The sequence below is a fragment of the Varroa destructor genome, unplaced genomic scaffold (assembly GCF_002443255.2).
Source record: "Varroa destructor unplaced genomic scaffold, Vdes_3.0 BEIS01000003.1, whole genome shotgun sequence".
Lineage (NCBI taxonomy): Eukaryota > Metazoa > Arthropoda > Arachnida > Mesostigmata > Varroidae > Varroa > Varroa destructor.
The window spans coordinates 3,475,955-3,497,008 of NW_019211456.1; the positions used below are offsets into that span (position 1 = coordinate 3,475,955).

General features: G+C 38.3%; 2 protein-coding genes and 1 long non-coding RNA gene across 10 annotated transcripts; 1 reads left to right on the forward strand and 2 right to left on the reverse strand.

The window, feature by feature from the left end:
- Positions 1 to 374: 374 nt before the first annotated feature.
- Vps16A (vacuolar protein sorting 16) lies at positions 375 to 11,541 on the forward strand. Of its 2 annotated transcripts, XM_022800598.2 has the most exons (16): positions 385 to 989; positions 1,434 to 1,560; positions 1,753 to 1,924; positions 2,128 to 2,271; positions 2,588 to 2,683; positions 2,913 to 3,052; positions 3,325 to 3,523; positions 5,255 to 5,449; positions 5,549 to 5,703; positions 5,972 to 6,149; positions 6,716 to 6,946; positions 7,397 to 7,546; positions 7,840 to 8,055; positions 10,587 to 10,678; positions 10,789 to 10,953; positions 11,081 to 11,541. In XM_022800598.2, the coding sequence occupies exons 1-16, from the start codon at positions 869 to 871 to the stop codon at positions 11,241 to 11,243; spliced, it is 2,544 nt and encodes an 847-aa protein (XP_022656333.1). In that variant the 5' UTR covers positions 385 to 868; the 3' UTR covers positions 11,244 to 11,541. The 2 variants fall into 2 exon arrangements, with proteins under 2 accessions (XP_086839304.1, XP_022656333.1); XM_086983178.1 differs by lacking the exons at positions 10,587 to 10,678; positions 10,789 to 10,953; positions 11,081 to 11,541 and adding an exon at positions 8,829 to 9,075 and having other exon boundaries at positions 375 to 989.
- On the reverse strand, positions 1,096 to 5,259 carry LOC147756395 (uncharacterized). The gene is made up of 4 exons (XR_015323430.1): positions 3,938 to 5,259; positions 3,104 to 3,585; positions 2,115 to 2,279; positions 1,096 to 1,895 (listed from the first exon to the last, which is right to left on the reverse strand). It is a non-coding gene; the product is annotated as an uncharacterized LOC147756395 (long non-coding RNA).
- A 29-nt stretch (positions 11,542 to 11,570) lies between the features above and the next one.
- LOC111248378 (WD repeat-containing protein 55) lies at positions 11,571 to 21,029 on the reverse strand. 7 transcript variants are annotated; one of them, XM_086983186.1, is made up of 9 exons: positions 20,817 to 21,028; positions 20,336 to 20,511; positions 17,409 to 17,632; positions 16,608 to 16,848; positions 16,167 to 16,344; positions 15,445 to 15,598; positions 15,122 to 15,257; positions 14,324 to 14,667; positions 11,571 to 13,286 (listed from the first exon to the last, which is right to left on the reverse strand). In XM_086983186.1, the coding sequence occupies exons 3-9, from the start codon at positions 17,594 to 17,596 to the stop codon at positions 12,977 to 12,979; spliced, it is 1,551 nt and encodes a 516-aa protein (XP_086839312.1). In that variant the 5' UTR covers positions 17,597 to 17,632; positions 20,336 to 20,511; positions 20,817 to 21,028; the 3' UTR covers positions 11,571 to 12,976. The 7 variants fall into 7 exon arrangements, with proteins under 7 accessions (XP_086839312.1, XP_086839311.1, XP_086839313.1 ...); XM_086983185.1 differs by having other exon boundaries at positions 20,631 to 21,028; XM_086983187.1 differs by lacking the exon at positions 20,336 to 20,511.
- Between the last annotated feature and the right edge of the window lie 25 nt (positions 21,030 to 21,054).

A 21,054-nucleotide genomic window follows, 5' to 3' on the forward strand; every position in this document is an offset into this window, starting at 1 on the left:
AATCTAAGGTTAACAGTGCGCACGGAATATTCTGAATGAAGACTTTTATATGCACTGTTACATATGCGTTTCTATTTTTTCGTTAAATGTAAAAAGGACGTAAAAAAATGGTTAAAAATTTTCAAGGTGTATAGTACGCCTTAATGAAACGTTTGCTTAACCAGCTTGAAATGCATTTAAAATCATATGTGCTTTATACCACTATATAGAATATCTACTATCAAAATACTTATTATTGAAAGACTACAATGAAGTAGCGAATTATTTTTCTATCAGATCCTTTCAAAAGTCGTTTCAGGTATCGATGTTGGGATTAATAACGTTCAAGATCGGTAACTGAACGCCTTGATATTTATTAACTTCAATTTATTATTTATTAAATTTATTATATTTTGCTTGAAAAAATTAGCAGAACCAATACGGGATGACGTGTGCCAATACAAAGTGACAGAAGGTTCAGTATTACAAACAAGATTCACATCATAGAAGGAAAAATGCAGTTAATCCAAAATGGCTGCACCCATGAGTGACAGTCAAACGATCATGAGCGCAGTGGTATGGTCTTTCCAATGTTAATCAGTGGAATCACCGAGAAGGCGTTTCTATAAGCCCGGCCACAGAGACGACCATTTTCCGTTATTTACATGAATTATAGAGTCAGTTGTTTATTACCTACAACGAGAAGTGTTTCTGGGTATCAATGTGTGTGTAACAAATTTTGCTCAATAATGTACTCTTGGAGATTATAAATAAACAGCCTCCGAGATATTCTTGTTGTTACCAGCATACCTGGTGGTTAATTGTTTCGTGCTTACCAAAGCGCCGCCAGTTATTGATCTAGAAGATATCTAAGCTTCAGAGCAATAAGATGCCTGAAGATGGACTATCTGCGTCAGTTCGTTCAGACTGGAAACCACTGGGTACCGACGTTAATTTTCGCAAATTCGAGATTTATGAAATGCAATGGCACACACAAGTGCATCTTCAGGGTATGTAGTAGCTGTACTATAAAATAAAAAAAAGACTCTGTATGTGATACAGTTTTGCATTATATCACAGGGAACACTATAGTTAGACAAAAAAACACTGTTAGGGTTAATTTCCGCTTCCAATACGATGTTTCGATATCTTGTCATCGATGTCATTTATTCCTAATTTTTTTTTTAATAACAATTATTTCAATATACAGTGTAATGTTATTATTACTAAACTTAGGACACAAAATGTTGTTTTGGTTCAAAATAAGGCGTAGACACGATCCAGTTAGTGTTGGGGGCTAGTCATCGGAATTTGTTAAATTATAATTTTATTGATCATACCGCGATTAGTATATCTATATCTAGAAGTGCAGCATTTACATTATGCTTAAGTCGGGCTAGCGCAATTCTCATTACTTGATTTATTCTGGTGCTTATTTTCTGCTTTTTCTGCAGATTTCATAGTTGCCGCTGCCCCATTTGGTGGGGCCATTGCACTATTGCGAACAGACCGGAGATGTCGACCTGGTGGCGAACAAATTCAGGTGCACTCCGCTGCTGGTCAGTCAATCAAAAAAATCAGGTTGGCAGAAGGCTTCGAGGATACACATTGTCTTATGCTTTTCTATGTACTTTAAATAATTCTGGATATATTTCTGCAATTCTGAATTGCCTAATCACCGGAGCCAATATTCGCCCAATATTATATAGGCCCAATTATCTGGTGCTAACATTTCGTTCATTATTAGCGATATTTACGTGTTGTTTGTCTTAGATGGGAAGGTAAAAGCATTTCTGCGCTTGGTTGGTCCTGCAGCGAGGAGTTGATCGTTGTAGGATCCGATGGGTCAGTGCACGTCTTCCCGTTTGATCCGCATGTTATACGCGTAAAGTACTCGTTCACACTAGGCAAAGAAGCTAAAGACGCCGGCGTCATCGATACAAGGGTTAGCACCAAATGTAATTTTCGTTGCAAATAACATTATGTGAATTCTTTTTGTAGCTACAAGTTACATATATATATATATATATAATATATATATATATATATATGGATAATTCTCTCGCTCTACGGATAATTATGCTAACGTAAAAACGTGTCTTCATGCTGATTAATAAACCTATTTTGATCCTTACCTGTCTATATTAGGTGTTCAACACTCGACATAATCAGAGCACGGGAGTAGTGGTACTGACTGGGTCCTACAGATTTATTCTCGTCAAATCCCTGCATGATCCTCGGACGAACGAATTACCAGATATCGGTCTGTCATCAATGCCATCTTGTTGGCAGGTAGTTATCTGTCGTATGCAAGATGACAATTAGGGATACACTAGTTTGACTAGAAGTAAAACCCCAACGAATATAAGCTGACTGTTTGCTCGGTTCTATAACACATCTCAAGGGTAGAGCATTTCAAATAATGATACTATTGCACTTTCAAGAATTATTATTAAGAACAACCGTACCCGAAATGAACGATTATCATTTAGGGTTTTCTAGATAGGGCTAGATAGATAAGAAACATAAAATAGAGGGTTTTTTTTTTGCTAATCGATATTATTTTCATGACGACATTAAATTTGTATTCCTCTGTGTGTCGATATAGGTCGTGTCTATAGCTGACTCGTTAAAGGTTCTCGTTGCCAAAGACAACCTTATCTATGTCATAAATGCCAATGATAGGTCTATCAGACAATTTACGGTGAGTTCACCTATAAATATAAATAATACAATTATTATTATTAGGTGGAATATGCCGCCTCTGTATATGCTTACTAAAGGAAATTATTTTTCTATAATTGTAGGTGAAATTTATCTTTGTTGGCTCCACATCACTTTAGACTTTTGCACAGAACAGCGGAGTAATGGTTAAGTTTTAAAGCTGTATATGTATGTATATATATATATACGCTTGCAATGTGTGTTTACAGGGTTTATTCGATTCTAAGATAACGGCTATTACCGAAATGGCTTTGTCTTTCAACCATAAGCTGCTTGCGTTATTCTCTGACACGGGCGCTATTTGGATAGGCACTTCCGATCTGATTAAGGGTAATGAACATAACACAAAGTAAGTGCACGGCTTTTTATCAAGAGGCAGTCAATGTACTACGTAAATAACCTTTTTCCCTAACATTGTCAACTGATGGAGACGGCCGTTGTAGTGCGTCAACTTGTCAGTAATTGAATTTCCTTTGGAAAATCTAATCCGAGCCCTCAGGCTGGTGTGTCGAAGTCGAGTCGGTTGCCGCAGTACAATCTTCTTTTAAATTTACTTATTAATTTCGTTACTGCCATGATCATTCTTCATAATAATAGTCTCATTATTGGTATCCATCTTAGGACTCGGTCCCGTCCTCGCCAGTTTGTATGGTGCGGCAAAGACGGTGTGGTGGCAACGTGGGCGAATTCGATGGTGCTAGTCGGCTTCGAGCAGCAGGATATCCGTTATACGCTAGAAGGTGATGATACAACTCACATTGTCGCGGAACCCGATGGATGTCGAGTCATCACCAACATAAAGCACTACTTCTTGCAGAAGGTGCCTATTGACCATGAGTATTTATAGATCCGTGTGGCCTCACGCAAAGAGAAATTCTTAAACTGAAAAAATAGAAGAAGAAAAATAGAGTCCTCACAATGAGTAACTAAATTCCCTATTTTATGTATGTTTATATTATTATTATAAGTAAACCGCTTTTTTATATAAACAATGTATTAGGTAAGTAAAATGCCGATAAAGTCAAGCATAAATCACCAGGAGCCAGGAAGGGAAGGCCTTAGACTACAGAATAGCTGAATTAAACAGCCGAAACATAAAAGAGTGGGTTAGCCAAACATAACATGAGTTTTCTTAACGACGACCGTTCAATCACGGTTGAGAGAGATATTGTAGGTCAGGTATAAATATGCAGATATCGAGCATGAACTACGGGACGCCAGCCCAATTACATACCACGGGGTCAAACTTGATGAGGACATCCTTAAAGCAATGATAGGTCTCTGAAGGCAGAGCATACTAGAGGCACAAGGCTACATCTATTCACACGGTGTAGTGGACCTTCTAAGGAAAGCCTGCAAAGCAATTCGCTTAGCTGACACAGAGCACGCAGCAGGCGTTATGCGAAACGCTGAAATATGGCAAACATCGTAACTTGCAGAAAACTATGCATTTACGGTAAGAGAAGAGGCACGGGAGCTGTAGAGGTACGCTCGCCGCTCCAAGCATAGAGAAAGAAATTTAGAAAGAAGGTAAAGAAAGGGAGGAAGGGAAAATGGAAGCAACTGCGTTAAGGTGTCAAGAACAATTATAAGCAAGCTGAAGAAGCCACGACTAGCTTTTACAGGAACTGGTGAGGTAAGCTGTAAACAGGTTGTTTTTAAGCTAGTTGGGCCTTGCTCGCCCGGTCGACAAAACAGAGGATAAAAAAAATTCCTCTAAGAAGAAATCAGGGTGGTAATTAAAAGACCTAGTTAAGGTAAGGCATCCTGACCATTCGACACACCAGCAGAGGCAAATGTCTTTTTAGAGGAGAAAGAAGTTTTCAGACGTATAGTAAGGTCTGGCAGGAGCGAAAATACCTTTCAAAGCGGAAGAACCTTATTTTACCAGAAGAAGTTACCTTGTTTTTCAGCGCGCAACTTGTGAAACCCGTACAGATTCGCCGTCAATTTATTATACACCATTGAGAAATTTTTTGAGAGGATCATACAAGGGAGGCTGACGACGGAACTTGAAGAGTGCTTCCAGATGCTCAGTACGTGATTCGTACGGGCCGATCCAGCAAAAACCTTTTAGATAGTTTTATGCGAAAGAAAGGATGGCCGTCTGGAACTCCAACAGACTTACCGCGAAAGAGGAAACTCTTACTAACCTCGACGGGTGAAACTCGACAACAGATAACAAGTGCAAGAGAGCGCGCCTCCGCTCTTTCAAAGTAACGATGTGCGAACATTTCTAGTGATACATAGCTAAAGTTTAGCTTTACAGCATGTCCTACACGTCCGGGTAAATACCTACATGTGAGGTCTGGTGTTAGTGTATGAGGTTTTTTATAATAAGTATGCTAGTATTATCAAATGCTTTTTTTACCTATTGCCGAGATAATTTCTTTTGTAATAATTACAACGATAGCAATGAAGTATACTAACTATACATTGTACTTTAATTTAATGAAAAATAATTATTCTTAAGTATCCTTTTTAGGTTTCCGTTTGTGATGAGCCACTAAGCATCTCTTGGGTTATTGATACACATAAACGTTGTTTTCAGGTACCGATCGAAGTTGATGATTTGTTTAACATAGGCTCATTTGCACCCGGTCGACTGTTACTCGAAGCGGCCGACCTATATCGGAAAGGATCTCATTTGGCTGACCAATATCTCACGTTAATCAAAGAAGATGACGGTCAGCTTGAACAAGCCGTCGATCAATGTATTCGTGCAACGGGTCATCAATGGGATGAGGTGGGAAATTTATTTAGGCCTATATATAAGAATGAAATATTTTACCCAGTACATAGTAGTATATTTTATATGGTTTGTAATGTTTGGAATGGTTTGCAGGAAAGTCAAAAGGCTCTTTTGAAAGCAGCTTCCTTTGGGAAAGTCTTCCAGCCTATTGAAGGCAAAAATCGTGATCAATACGTAAATATGTGCAAACATGTACGTGTTCTCAATGCTATTCGCAGCCCTCAGATCGGAATGCCACTTTCATTCAGGTTCGTTAATGACAAATCTTAAATTGATTCTCTCCGAGGAGTATATTATAGACTATTATATAAAATGAATAAAAAAAAAATCAAATTTTATTTCGTCATGTAAGTGTAAAAGAAGATATTAAATACAATATCTGAGAAGTTTGTTATTTCAGAATATTCACTATGGATATTATTACATTTGTTGTGTTTAGAGCTTGTAAATCGGTATGCGACTGTAGATAAATTTCAATTCGAAGCTGTTAAAATATTGATTGCGGTTTATATCCAGACAATTTGAGGCGCTTGGTGAAAGTGTGGTCATCGATCGTTTGATCGTGCGTCAGCATTGGCCAATGGCGCAGGCGATTTCCTCTTATCTTAAACTCAACATGGAAAACAAGATATTGGTACACTGGGCCTGCTATAAGGTGGAACAGAAGCACCTCAATACCAACGAAGTTGCTACGGTATGTTTTCCTCTTGAGTACATTTCAATTAAGAAAATGGGGGATGACAGTCATGACTTACGGCGTGTATTGTATCTGTCAAACCGATTATACGGACGAGATGTAGAACGCGTTTTTACATACAGTACTTGAATCTGCATCTATAATTTTTCTGGCTAAGGGCTGAATAAAAAAGCCTAAACGGTGTTTACTAAGTTTAAAGCGTTTCTGCATCATTCTTCTTAGCGGCCATTAATGTAATACCGAAAATACGATTCCGACAACCTGCTAAGTAAAGGAAGTGTGGCTAAGAGTTAGCTGAAAAACTTTCAAAACACTTCAGGATGACATATTTTACCTTAGCTTTATTTATAAACGAATCTTAATTGCTTTGCATTATTTCAGTTTTCTCGAACACGGGATTTTTGCGCTCGTGACTGTACTGTAAAAATCAGCATTATTGTGATATGTATATAGTAGGCCACTGCTTTGATATTATTTGCTCTTTGAATGTCGACATTCGACTTTGTCTCGCTTGTTAAATTATTGGAATCTGTCTATTCGAATTGGTGTTTGGGCGGCGATAGGCAATCGGTACCCGTCTTTCAACCGTGAGAGCTATGCAGTACTCGGAGATAGCAAATCGTGCCGCTGACGAAGGGCGTAAGGACCTGGCAGTTCGTCTTCTAGATTTTGAACCACGAGCAGCTGAACAGGTCCCGTTACTCCTCAAGCTTAATCAACCAGAAGACGCACTGTCTAAGGCAGTGGACAGCGGTGATGCTGATCTAGTCTACCAAGCTATTTTTTATATGAAGGTACGCAAACCTGCTGATCGGTGCCCGTCTTAGTCAGTTATATCTTTTAATTTTTAAGCCAGTTACGTTTGTTATACATTCATATTTTCATTTAAACTCAGAATGTGAAAAGAAAAAAAATATGCAAAAAGAAAAAAAATGATTTTATAACAATTTTAAAATATTACGAAATATGCTTAAGACAAATGACATTTCTCATTACGCTCAAAATCGCCAGTGGCCTTGCTTTTTATTCTGCTAAGCAAACAGCATATACGCATTTGTGTTTCGTATAATTTGTGCGATAATAAGCAATCTGAATATCCGGTGATACGAATTTGTAATTCTCGACATTCATGCAGAGCAGATTCAGTCCGAGTAGAAAATTCAATTCAAAACTGCGCCTTTGGTTAGTTTATGTGGTTATAATTTAAAATTCGTTTTGCAATCTTATAAATCATGAATTGCCAGGAACACGCGTCTGCTGGGTTTAATCTGAAGTTACGCCAATTTCCCGTCGCAATGAACTTGTATCAAAAGTTATGTCGCGAGAACGACCGCGAAAAGTTAGAGGATCTTATCGATCAGGAAGATGATCATGCTGCTATGGCTAAAATCAAGGTCAGTTGAGAATGACGTTAGCTATGTACTATTGATTTTAATTAAAGCTCCCAAGTCAGATTGGCTGTATTACTATTGAAAGTGTTATCGGGTGACATATGAAGAATAAATATCTGGAGAACTTAAGCCAGAATCCATTGACCCCTTAAAACTATTTAGGAATAACGATATCATGAAGATCATAGCTTTGTGGTCACACTACATCTGTATACTTTAAGTGGAGTTTAGAATCATAAAACAACAGAGAACGTTTATTGGATGTGTTTCTTTTGTGTTAACTGAACTACTTTTAGATTGAAGATGCAATGAATGCGTCTCGCAAGGAACAAAAAATTGCAGCCATGCAATTGGCTGCAGAACACCTTCGTCGCACGCCGGATGAGTTTGGTGCACACCAATTAGAGCTGCACATAAAGCTACTCCGTAGCCAAATGAAATTTGAACAAAAATTGCCATCGTTGAAGCTCTTCGATCTTCATGTCAATGATACACTCATGGAGCTACTCAAGGTTAGATCTAGTTGCACTAAATAGTGCATAAAAAACGCAGTTATATTGCTAGAGAGAATGTTTAATTTCAATTCAGCTAAATGTATTTATCCTTGCAACGTAAATCACAAAAATTATAATTCAATAGAGTTTCGCATAAAACGACGCTTACACCTACCCCCTGCATTTTCCTCCTCAACTTGAGAGGACAAACACGTGAACGGAAAAATTGCAGTTGATCATCTATCAAACCGTCTCCAGCAAGCAATGTAAAAGTTTTCGCGAAGGGGTCCATATCTTACATTAATGTAAGAAACTGGATAGTGAACAACTTGTGAGATTTAATACTTTACATCGAGGCTAATGCTCCGCAATGTAAGCTTACCACCCGCGGGTTTCAGCGAAGGCGCTTTTCTGGGTGACTTACGCAGTAATGCCTCGCCGTTCACTTTGGCGGTGAATCAATATATGGGTTATAGAGGTTGGGAGCTAGCCGCGGGTTAAAAAGGATCTAACGGCCCTTAGTTTAAAAAGCATTTATTTAATTTATAGAGTGTATAGTGTCTAGACTCGGAATTTTGATTCGATCCAAGCAAAAACGGGTACATTAACGAATTTTGTGCGTGTGTTAGAAGAGCAATTTTAATAGTCATGAATGTTCAACATAACCGCTATCCACCGCAATTATAGCTTCGATTTTGGATCTGCACCACCAAACTCATTTTCGAAATATTTCCTTCTTTGGTCTGCAAATAACCTTTTAAGAGTAATCATTCGTCGAACGATATTGGCAGGTGTAAATTACTTAGTGTCGCTCAACTACGCTACATGTAAGGCATTACAACGGAATCAAAGTTTAGGTTGGCAAGAGGTCACAACTTAACAAAAATGTAACAAGTCAAAAGAGCCCAAAAATCACAAGGCGAAAAAACGCGCGAAGATTCTTGGAAGATCTAACCATTGGAGCTTATCTGAACGATTCAGTCGGTAATTGATATTCTCCTCTCCGAAACGGCCCTTAATTTCTGCACAAATAATTCAGGTATATAAAAACTGGCTTCGTTAGCATTTTTTATCAATTTTTAAGTCTTAAAATCTGAACAGCTTATGATACATACCATGAAACCCTGGTAGAATCGCGGGAAAATTGGCAATAACGTAGACTATCGATCGTGAGCAAAAAAAGAAGCTTTGAGTCCCGTTGCCGCCTCGCCTAGTACGAAGACGCTGGGCAATATTTGACCTTTGCTGAAATTATAAGAACAACGCACCTCTTTCACCACAATGAGTTTGCCGTTTTGATCTAGAAAGAACTGACACCGGGTTGGCGGATGAACGCATACTCGTTTGTATATCATTTTTTTTATGTTCTAGAAAAAAAATGATGTAGACATGTGGAAATTCTATATGGAATCATACATCTAGCAAAGGATCCCTTGGGTTTTGTTGAGGCGTTGATGAAACTTTCCGTTTAGGTTTGCCATGAATGAGGCTGGACTTCAGTAATACAGCATCTAGTTTTCTATTTCAAGTTTTAATGTTCGTGGGCTCGTTGACGCAAGCATTTGACTCCCAAAAACTCCCATAAAAAAGTTCAGAGCCGTCCAATCTAACTCAGATCTAGGGTAACCATTTTCGTCGCCTAAACGAAAGATTACACGACCAGAGACGGATTCATGCACTGATAACATTGTTTTATTGGGAGATGTCACAAGAGAAGCTATCTTGTTGACACCATAAATTCCTCGAAATGTACACGAGTATGTATCGATATTTCTCACCATTAGTTGTTTATGCACAGCACCATAATTCTCTCACTTTAGAACTTTTGTTGTTTTCGGACAAAAATATGTGACCTTTGTTTCCCTACATTGACAATAAATGAACATCGCTAAACAAGTTTCGTATAAACCGAAACAGATAATAATCCGACACTGCAAGACTTGGACTATACTGCAAATGCATCAAAATTTCCCTTCTAAACTCTTAGCTTTTCCGGGTAGTAAAATATGTATGTAGTCTGGCACTGTCATAGTGGAAAACGACGCCTTTTCTGTTCATTTGTTTTAGTCAGTTTCGTTCAATGGTTTGTTGTAATCTTGTCAGTTATTGTCAGTAGAAATCCGAATCAATTATTTTGCTAGGCAGCAGTTATTCACTAATTGGTAATTGTCGAGCACTACGCGAAGCATCTCTCACATTAGAATTTCTTAAACGACAGAACCATCTTTAGGTCGTTTCTTCCGATAACGCTCCTTGACAATGAACGCCGTACTTTCTTTATGCACCTGCACAAATTTTTTTCAGAAATTTTGCGTATCTTCAAGCCGCTTTATTTTAAAATCTGAGTAAAGATGTTCTTTCAGCACAGCCACTACTCGTGCCAAATATCAGCTTTCATATGAGAGCAACGCTGATGTGACGTATCTAAGATATGTGACTTAAAATCCATCTAGCTAGAAAAACAGTCAATACTTTTCCGACAGTTTCGTGTAGTATATATGCTAATTAATCGAACTAAATCTGTATTATCTTTGCGTTTCTATAAACAGGTTAGTGAACTGCGCGCGGCAGAAGAGATCAAAAAGGAATTTGCCGTTTCCGATCGCCGTTGGATGTGGCTTCGCGCAAAAGTTTTGGCCAAGTAAGTAGAAATATCTGACCCATCTGGCCCATGAAACCGCTATGGTAAGCATGGGTTATCGTAGCTAAGCATTCGTAAGTCTTAGTAATGTAACTGTGTTCGACTCGTAGGCAAGGACAGTGGGATGAACTCGAAAAGCTGTCAAAGCAGAAGCGAGTCCCGCTTATCGGATTTCAAGGATTCGCTGAATTGTGTTTAACTTACCAAAACAAGATGGAAGCTCTGAAGTACATCCTCAAGCTGAAGGAGGACCCGAAAGTAAACTATGTACTCCGGTGAGGGCCATATCTTATATTGCGACTAACAAAATTATTTGACGTTAAGGAAAGGCAACCTTGTTGTTGCCATATTACTCGCACCCATAATTCACAAAAGTTATTTTTAACGTTTTCGTTCATACAGGTATACCGATGGGGATATCAAAAAAGCCGCAGCTCTCGCCCACGAACAGAAAGACGTGGAATGCCTGCAACTACTTCGAGAGAAAGCTATCGAGAAGGCGAAAACTGCTTACCTTGCTAACGAGATTGATGAATATATTCTACGATTAAAAAACAAGAAATGAACTAGGCCTAGTTTTACGAATGAAATTATCAGCATATATGTATCACTTTAAACAACATAGGGTTGGCCCGGAACAGAGATTGTACATAGTGCTATTTGCCACTGTTGAAGTTGTCCAGTTATTTTTTATCCAGATCTAGTCCTTTGCTACTTATTATATGATAGTAAATAAGTATAGCAAGCAAACAAGGAACGCATATGTCAATATGACATATATTAAAATGATCAACTGTATTTTAGCGCAATGAATTTCCAAATATAAATAGATTGTTATAAGCAAATCTGGCGAACTTTGGAAATTGACAGTTTTATTATTTAAACAACAACGTTTTCTGACATTTGAAGAAACATTGCGTTACATTTATTAAAGTAACAGGAGATAGGTAAATTATTGCGGCAAAAAAGCAAATTCAACTGCATTATACGTTTGTCACCCTAATGCCATTTTCCTCCTCCCCAGCAAAAAGCAGATTCAACTGCGTTATACGTTAGAAACAGAGTAACCTTAATGCAGTTTTCATATTCCTATACTACTATGTAATAGGCACAATACAGGGTATTCTGACCTTAGTTAATAATACCATTTGTTTGGCATGTGTTTAGCATATGAACAGAGTATTATGGGAATATTTAGAAGGTGTTTCATCTGTTACAAATGTTTTGTTCATCAAATTTGCTCTTTACTGTAATAACTTGCGTATCTCGTTCTGCTTGAATTGATGTAAACTGAAGAATCTCTAACTGTTAAGAGACTTGCCTCGGCGTTGTGTATACATAACTTAAAATCAAAATATTTAGCTTGTCGTCTAGCAACGAACAACGGGTGGACGTGCGCATTAGTATGCGTTCTAAGAGGGTGTACCAGGGGACGAAGCGAGACTGTATTGTCTTTACTTCTAATATTTACAGCAACAAACGCGAACCTTTTGGGACATCAGGTGCCATTCTTCTGTACGGTTATTCTCTTGGTTGAAGACCGAACTGTTTGATTCCTAACACTTGTTACTTCAAAAATGATTTCAACCGGGCACATTTGATAATTTTCTCGCGTTGTAGCAGCAGCTCAGGCCTAGAAGAATCGATTTATTGGTTTGCTCGTTTGACCGAAGTCAATGTTGGAGGGCGCAACGTTAGATGACAAAAATAACGTCTGCTAACACTTCAGCAAGGTTTTACTTCTACTTGTAGAAATAAAACGTTTATGGGATCCATACGACTAAAGAACGATATGCCACAATAAAAGCTACTCAAACGCTGTCACCTTATGGTGGAATCATCTAACGATGCTACCACGCTTCCAAAAGTGCTTTTCAAGCTACTATGGCGGGTTAAAACTTCACTTCGATACGGTGCTATGCACTACACTTAAGTACTGCAATTAAGCCATCGAAGTGCCCGTCCAACCGATTGTAACGTGTTTCTTCCAAAAACTGTTCAGTTGTTAAATAGGTAAGTAAACATTAATAATGTCATGTAACGTATGATAGTTTTGATTATGGAAAATGACCGATTTTACGAAGCGTTTGCGTCGAAAAGATTTTGTTGAACGGGACGTGGCTTAGCATATGTATGTCTTAGAAATTTTCATAGTCTAGCGAGTTCAGACTTCTTTTTTGTGACATCAAATCTGACATATTAATTTATAAATTTTGCCTGCTCTTCTAAATTTTAGTCAGCGGTGTTTATTGTTGTTCTACAAGAGCGACAAAGTTGCAAATGGAGAAGTAACCTCAATTATCCAACAGCGTTTGCCTCTTTTGTAGCGAAGTTTAATAACATTGTTGCTCGCGTTTCGGGCCCAGCGGTAGCTGCCATTTCTTCGATACCGATCAGATGGTCCTTAGTAGCAATCGTAGGTGGACTAACAGAGGGTGTCGTACCGTCAACTTCCCATAAATCAGACAAAGTTCCATTGACATTGTCGGAGACCCCTGTGAGTAGCCAATCCTTCGGAACTGTTTTATCTTGTGACATCCGTTTAATGAATTTCTCAAAGTTAACATACGCTTTGATCGGTTCTTTTGGACGTGTTGCTAAGGATGAGCTGTTATAAAAATGTAAAAAAGTTAATGTTAAATTTTTGCATATTGCCCAGTAAACAGACCAATTTATTTAGTAAATGGCCTAACCCTTCACTCTATATATATATATATATATATATATATATATAGGCTCTTTTTTGAGTTGTTTTAAATCTACGTGCGAAAATTTTGTGGCACGTGCTGAAGTGCCGATCTGGTCGATAATTCAAGTGATCATAATATCAATTTAGCGTCTTGAACTAATGATTATATATATATATATGTATATATATCTCCATCTTAATCTGCAAATAGGTTTTAACTGTAACCATGCGTCAAGCGATGTGTGACTCAAGTAAGCTTTGTGCAAAAAATTCCACCGAAACGCGGGTTTGCGCTGGTAGCAAACCTGAACTGCTGAAAATGCAACTGGTCAAGATGGTCAAGAGGTGTAACATAGCAGGAAAAATCTTAAATTATTTTATTAGCATTTGATACTCTGATTTCTAAAACAGCCGTTCATTTCTACATACAATATCAAATGACTTCTTGGGCTATTTTGACGAGTTTTCGAGCACTCCAAAGTTTAAGTCCATAAATTCTTTGTTTTACCTCTTGTGTTTGTAAGATTTTTGAGGACGGCATTGAACTGGCAGTAACGTATATCATCAATTTTGGAAAAAGGAGATTTTTAATGAGATTTATTCCGCGTGAACACATTGCATGACAGTTAATCTTTAATCTAAATCCGAAAACGACACACTATTTTACTATAGGTTTGTTGTTTTAGTCTAAAGAGAGCTTGTTTTCTTCTGGTTCAAAAAACAACAAATGAGTGCATATCCGCTACGACAAGCAACTACCCAAGGTCTATCCGAATTCGGATGCGTGACCCCGTATACATAATCATTTATATATGGCCATTCAACATATAAATATGTATACGATATATGCGTAATAGACTACAGTAATAGCGTCTTTTAATTCAAATCGTATTTTCGTAATTTTCGTAACTTGTAGAGCCAGTACTTAACACTAATATGGCATCGATATTCCTTACCTTGTATCGTACACGGATGAGAGAGTAGAAGATATGGTAGACGGAAAAACAGGTATAAATTGTTGTTGAAACGTTGCGAGCGGGTGCTCTTTACGTTGAAGAAGAATCTCATCAAAAATGCGCAGAATAAGTGTCATATCTGGCCGGTAGCTTTGCGTTAGAATCCGCTTAGAGAAAGCACGAAAATGCATTCTTGCTAATTCTTCAATAACGTTTTCTGCCACTCCGTTTAGCACTGGGCTATCCGTCAGCGTTGAATTAATAGACTGACTAGGATTAAGGGACGGCTTTTCCCGACACTTTGAGATTTCCTCAAGAATTTGGCTGCATAGTATGGTGGCCAGCTAAAGAATTATTTAAAGCATACGTGCCTAGTTAGCATAACAATAACGACGATAATGCATTTAGCTGTAATAGCCCACGAGGATTGCATACAGTTTAATAGGCATATAGGATAACCCAAAGTAACTATGTGATCAAATACTGGAAAACGAAAACAGCCGTGTGCAGAAAAAGGTTTTATCTCACAAATGTTTTGTCAAGATTGTTTGTCATTTGGCATTTAACAAACCGATTCTGTATAAAAGAACGATGAAATTGATGACATTCTTGTCAAGAAATAAGTCGCGTCATCAATTATTTTTTTTATTAGGAACTGTCTATTTATTGTTCCAGTTATGCCCGCCACCAATGTTATATCGCTAATGCTTCTACAACAGGCGTTTAAATCATGTACTGTATAGTGCCAGATCTGTTTTTATGGCTTTGATCTATAAAACCATACGGTTAGATACTCACCTCGCACATTTCATGGGCGGAAGGGTTGAGATGCCCCAGAACCTCAAAAACCCCGGGCGAGGCAAGAACCAGAAATTTCCATGTCGGACTTACTTCGATTACTATTTCCTCGGGCTCTACTCGAAGCGAAGTATGCCTTTAGTGCATAGGAAGTGATAATACAAAAAAAAACAACAGAACACCGACCTGTATAGGTCAGTGAATTATACTGGTATTTCACTACTCAATAAAAGTTGCGGGACGTGAACCTGACATAGAGCAATAAAACCCACTGAAAGTAATGCACAATAATTAACATCTCATCAAAAGAACAAATATTTTACCCTTTAAGGTTAGGATGACCGAGGAAACGAGTTTGGTGCACCCCAGCAATGTCGAGATCTATAAGAGTCTGCTCGCCTAAACGGAGCCTTTCATCGTCGTTGTCTCGATTGTGAGCGCACGTCAATACCGAAACATTCCATTGCTCGTCGCTGCCTAAAAACGTTGAGGAAGATCGGCAAAGAAAATAAGTTTATTGTACTTGGTAAGATCATAGCTAATTCGTGAGTAATGAACGTACCGGTTAACCTTAGGATATCCGAACTCAGTAACTAGAATTCGGCTGAATCTAATTATCCAATATTTCTCTTGATTTTACATGATTTCGGTTAAAACTACTTCTAAAACAAACTAACATTTAATAGGAACATTAGCAATACCTCACAAATAGCTCTATCTATATCTAACCATATCTAAACACTATTAAGCTTATGCACGCGACATAGTAAGGTATTTTTATTAAGTCCGGTAGCATTAGTTGCACAATATCCATCAATTACAAACGCAGAAAAACCCATCGGCTAGACGAGAGCGTAACTAATTATTTGTACTCATTAAGCAAAGAAGGGTGTCGATGCAGGTAATTTAGTTGAGGAGGTCAATGACCACTTGGTTTTGGCTCAGTGATTCCTGGCCTTTTCTCTGCCATAAGATCTGCTATGTAATCTACATACACTCTTTGTGTGAGAGAAAAAAACCATCGAGGCAACTCCAATTCACTTACGTTGTTGGTCGCCTTTTCCATGGACAAGAACTGCAACGCATTCACCGGCGTACGAAAGGTACAGGGTATTATCAACTAGTACGCAAATTTCTCCAGAGGCAATAGAGTTCACCTCGCGAGAGATATTTCTTGCTCGGTCCGAGTCAGGCAAGGATGACAGCGGAGCACCCTGTTGCAACTAAATCGTAGTCATACAGTCATATACAGCAGGGCATCAGAGCATACAATTTAGGTCGATATATACACGTAAATATGTATATAAATGGTGCACTATTATTTAAAATAAAAGGATTTCTTCGTTTTGCAAAATAACTTATGATAAAGAGACCGCGACGACATAATGAAAAAAAATCCGATTAGATGGTACAAGAACTACTAATGACGCACGGACTTCAAAAATACAGCAGAACTGACTTGAAGAACAACGAAACTTTAACTCACTAAGTTTTCCGAGTCAATCTCGATTCGAACGAGGTCAACCATGAGGTCATTGAGGGTAGACAAATACTGTTTGTCAACAAATAGCCATGCTTCGCGCAGAGTCCGTAAAATGCGTTCGCGCGACTGCCCGGGTTCTATTTGACCAAAAATTAGCTCTGCAGGGAACGCAGAGGAGGCAAATCTGGCACAGCGCGCAGAACCTGTGCCCGAAAATAAGCCGTACACGAAGATATCGCCTTGCCTACGTTAAAATAGAATACATGTCCACGTTTGAGTATGCTAAGTAAGGTTGTTGACATGATGATTACGACAGATTAATGTATACCAACATAAAAATCATGCCATCACCTGCATCTATAGATTTCGTTTTAAGAGACTTCTATTACAACAGTGCTGAACTGATTTATCATTTACGCTATGGACAGTATTTTATGAAATGTTATTCAAAACAATGTTGTAGGAATATATACCAATAAGTGTACATTATAATGAAAAAAATTAGACGAATACTTTTCAGAGCACAACCCCTAATATGCACAATTTTTTGTGGCCGAAGACTTTTCACATCCTTTGTTCACACAAAATCGTAAATGGTCAGGAGATTAATAGGGTAGTTTTACCTTGGTAGCTTCGCATAATATATATAACAGCTATTGCTCAGCTCTTTTTCGTTTACCTCTGCCTATATGTTTGAGAGAGAAGAGAGTGGAGCAGAACTAATGTATTGTGGAAGATAAACGTATTTCATCAGAAATCTTTCATCAGGAACATAGCTTTTCAGGTCTATTTAAAATTATTTACCGGAAATTGAAGCCATTTTCGTATAATGGGTGCACATCGCTCTTTGATCCGTTGTTGTGGTAGAGCTGATTAATATTTGTGGCAACCCGAGAGAACGGACACAACGGTATGTCCCGTGTCCAGTCATCAGCATTGCTCGCAGTAGTGGGCAACGGATTGATATTATGATTTTGCGGGTGAGTCGGCATAGCTGCCTAGCTACCGATTGGTCAGCAAACAGTAATCTAAAATTAAAAAAATGCATTGCACAAAACACAAATTTCAGCAGTTAATTTACCTCATGTATTAGTATTAGATTGTTTTCAAAGTTTTTTTTATAGCGCATGTCTGACTTTTGCCTTAATTAAGGAAAACTATACCACCGCGTGGAATGGGTTTTCAACAAAAGATATTTGTTATAATGGATTGCAACATATTTTTAGATAAGGCTTCAATAAACAGCCACGTTTATCAGCAAATTATAGATTTTAAAAAACAAAAACAAAAATTTCTTCCGCCTTAGCTGCACGAAGAGCTTCAAGGTTACACGTAGGCAAACTCAACCACAAACTATTACTATATGGGATAAAACGTTCACATTTGAATTGTGGCTGTTTTCGTACAGGTCACAAACAAATTTTTTTCACTGGTTTCCTAAGTACCATAGATGTGAATTGATAGATTTTTAAAATTTAATAAAATATTACGCAAGCAGGCCAACCGTACTTGTATAAAGCATGATTGAATTTACCAATTTGTTGGTGTTAACTTCCATAGAAAGTGTCATTTTGATTATGACGCAACGATAATACACTGTTAACAACAATATTACCTAGACCTCATTTGGCACGGACAAGTATCCAACGCAAGATACAAACAACACAACTATATTAAATCTTCGCTTAAATATTTTATTCGTACATGCATAGGCCCCAATTTGCAGGGATTAACGAATATATATATATATATATATATATATCCAGTTCGCACATGATAAAAGAATTTGCATAGGCTTATATGTATGTCACTGGCAATAGGTAGATTTGTTCTGGATCTACAAAAAATATAAGTAAGAATTTTCACCCAAATTTAACAGAAGAACGAACCGGCCGTCACCTCGATTCTTGTTTATTCCTTATTGTCATCACCATTATTAACAAGCCCGGAAAAGAAATTGTTTTTTTTTGTGTTCATCACCATCTTCATATCTTGCCAACGACCTTTTTTTAAGTCTAATTTGGACTCGATACCTTCAGTACTCCAAAAGCGAACCTTCTGATCGACGCTGACGCTTGCAGCTATCTTTCTCTCCCGATCCAGATCGAGCGAGACAATAGGAAAGTCACAATGTTTACCTAAAATTCCAAGTGGTTTATTTGGAAAAAATGACGCTGCACGAACATTGCCATCTCCACATCCATAGATCACAATGCTCTCGTTAAGTGCCTTCATGCAGTCGACGGAAGCTTTGCTAACGCTTTTCATTGCGTTCACTATATAGCCGAACTCATCCCAGTTGAAAATTTCAAAGGAGCCCTCACTGCCGCCGCAAACAACCTTTTTACCTTTGATTAAGGCTAAGGATAGAAATTCTTCCTCAAAGACTTCCGACTGCATGATCATCTTCTTCCGACGGACATCAAGAGCGGTTAAAGTGCCCTCGGCTGATGCTGCTAGAAGAACTTTTTTGTGCTGGGGCTCGATCAACAGGTCTGCGATATAGTCTTCGCACTGCTTGTACGTTTGGACGGCTTGTTGTTTTGGTGTGCGATGATCCCAGACGCACACGGCTCCATCTTCTTCGCCCGTCGCACATAACCACTCATCAATCAGGGCCATAGCGAAAAGGGCGCTTTTGTGCGCCTTTTGCATGTCGACAACGATTCGCATTGTCTCAACGTCGATCATCTTCCATGACTTGTCCTTAGAAATTGAAAAAAGCGTCTTACCATCTTGCGTAAATTCAAGGCCACGGCAGGCCTTTGGATGTGTTTTACTGCGTCTAACTTCCTCATTCTTCTCCAACGAATATTTCCATACCGCCAGTTCTCCATCAATAGTACCCGTCGCCACAAGGTCATTCGCAGGGTGAAATTTTACAGCAGTGAGATCCACATCCACGCTGATCGTTGGTGGCACATCGTGGTCATCGTCGAATTGCTCTTCTTGAACTCTTTCCGAAGGCCCGGCCTCAACTTCGCCAACATCGTCGTCTGAGTCAACTTCATCATCGCCCAATTCTTCATCCTCTAGATATCCCTCATTATCATGTAATAAACCACGTCTATTGTCATCCTCATTCTCCTGATCCGATAAATTATGCTGAGACATCTCGTCATCAGACGAAGCAGCCGAATTCGAATCAATATCAGTCATTACGCCCGCTGGATCTGCAGTAAGTTGCATCAAGATAATTAGTTATTATTATTAAATGGCGTGGAATAACCGTAATTTGACTCATGTGTACATCACCATTTAATGATACCCTAATAGATAATTTAGTCGTCACATCCGCGAACATTGGGAAAACGTGCGTTGCACATAACATTGATAGAAAAAATTCGCAGTCTATTATCTATTTATGTGCTACAATTCAGGCATAAGCCCTTATACGACACAAAGCTACATAGTTAATAGCGTTTGTATGACGAAATTAAATTCAGCACAAATATCCCGTTTATCAATAGTCAGATGGTCTAAAGGCATGCACTACATATAGTCAATAAAGATACTTATTACTTTAACTTAATTGGATACAAATAACTGAAGCGGTGGGGAACTGTATCTCTTCAGTGTAACAGTTGTGGCACATAAGAGAAGTTTAAACAAAGGGCTTCTATAGTATACTAATAAATAATTCATAATTCATGTAGTAGCCTACCTTCGATTACTAAAAAGTGATATGATTTGCCACCAAAAACTAATCAAAAATTGTTTTTCATACGAACCATTGTGTAAACTCGCCAACGTGCGTTTGTTGACAAACAAACTACCATCACTAGCAGACGACCTGCCGCTTCAAGATTTTTGGGTGTTAATAAACGTAGCGAAAGGTTTCTTGGAATATCATTGGGCTATCTGGCTTTGCTTGTAACACGTCTTCGACTTCTCAATGATAGCATTTCTAAATACACGTCAGACAAAATCGTGTGAAAAGTTATTCTGTCCTATAGTTATGCTAGATAACAATAAAATACGGATCGGTTGACTAGCCTATTCGTTGTGCTCAGCAGTTCAACTTACGAATATTGCTCTCTAATTCGAGCTGCGTCAAGAATCGAGTCGCTTTCTTTAGTTTGAGCTATTAGTTGACAGAGTTGGAGAGACAAGATGATAAGCGGACATTAATCTCACATTATGTCGACACTTAATCACTCAAAACGTTGATGACACCTCAGAGGGAAGTTTACTGAGGTCCACTCCGCTTACTTTTTGGAGGTCTTCGGTAGTGAAACAAAGGATGGCGGACAAATGTACACATTTGAACGTAAACACCGATTCGCCAACTGAGACAGTAAGGGCTTGGAAACAGAATGCCTACAGGCACATTTATATCAGAATCGTAGGTGCGTAACCCCACTAAGTATTTCCGTTTATAGCTCTTTTTTTTTACACATCGAGCAATAATGTACGCAATAATGCGTGGTAGCTATAGACCATTTCATCA

Bases quoted from the DNA above. Each gene is read 5' to 3' on its own strand.
- Vps16A (XM_022800598.2), top strand. From the start codon at position 869: ATGCCTGAAGATGGACTATCTGCGTCAGTTCGTTCAGACTGGAAACCA. The intron at 8,056-10,586 runs GTTAGATCTAGT...TTCTATAAACAG, and splicing joins CACTCATGGAGCTACTCAAG to GTTAGTGAACTGCGCGCGGC. The intron at 10,679-10,788 runs GTAAGTAGAAAT...TTCGACTCGTAG, and splicing joins CGCGCAAAAGTTTTGGCCAA to GCAAGGACAGTGGGATGAAC.
- LOC111248378 (XM_086983187.1), bottom strand. From the start codon at position 17,596: ATGCCGACTCACCCGCAAAATCATAATATCAATCCGTTGCCCACTACT. The intron at 16,849-17,408 runs GTAAATAATTTT...ATTTTAACGTAG, and splicing joins GAAAATGGCTTCAATTTCCG to GCAAGGCGATATCTTCGTGT. The intron at 13,287-14,323 runs GTAAGGAATATC...TTTTTATAACAG, and splicing joins TCATCCGTGTACGATACAAG to CTCATCCTTAGCAACACGTC.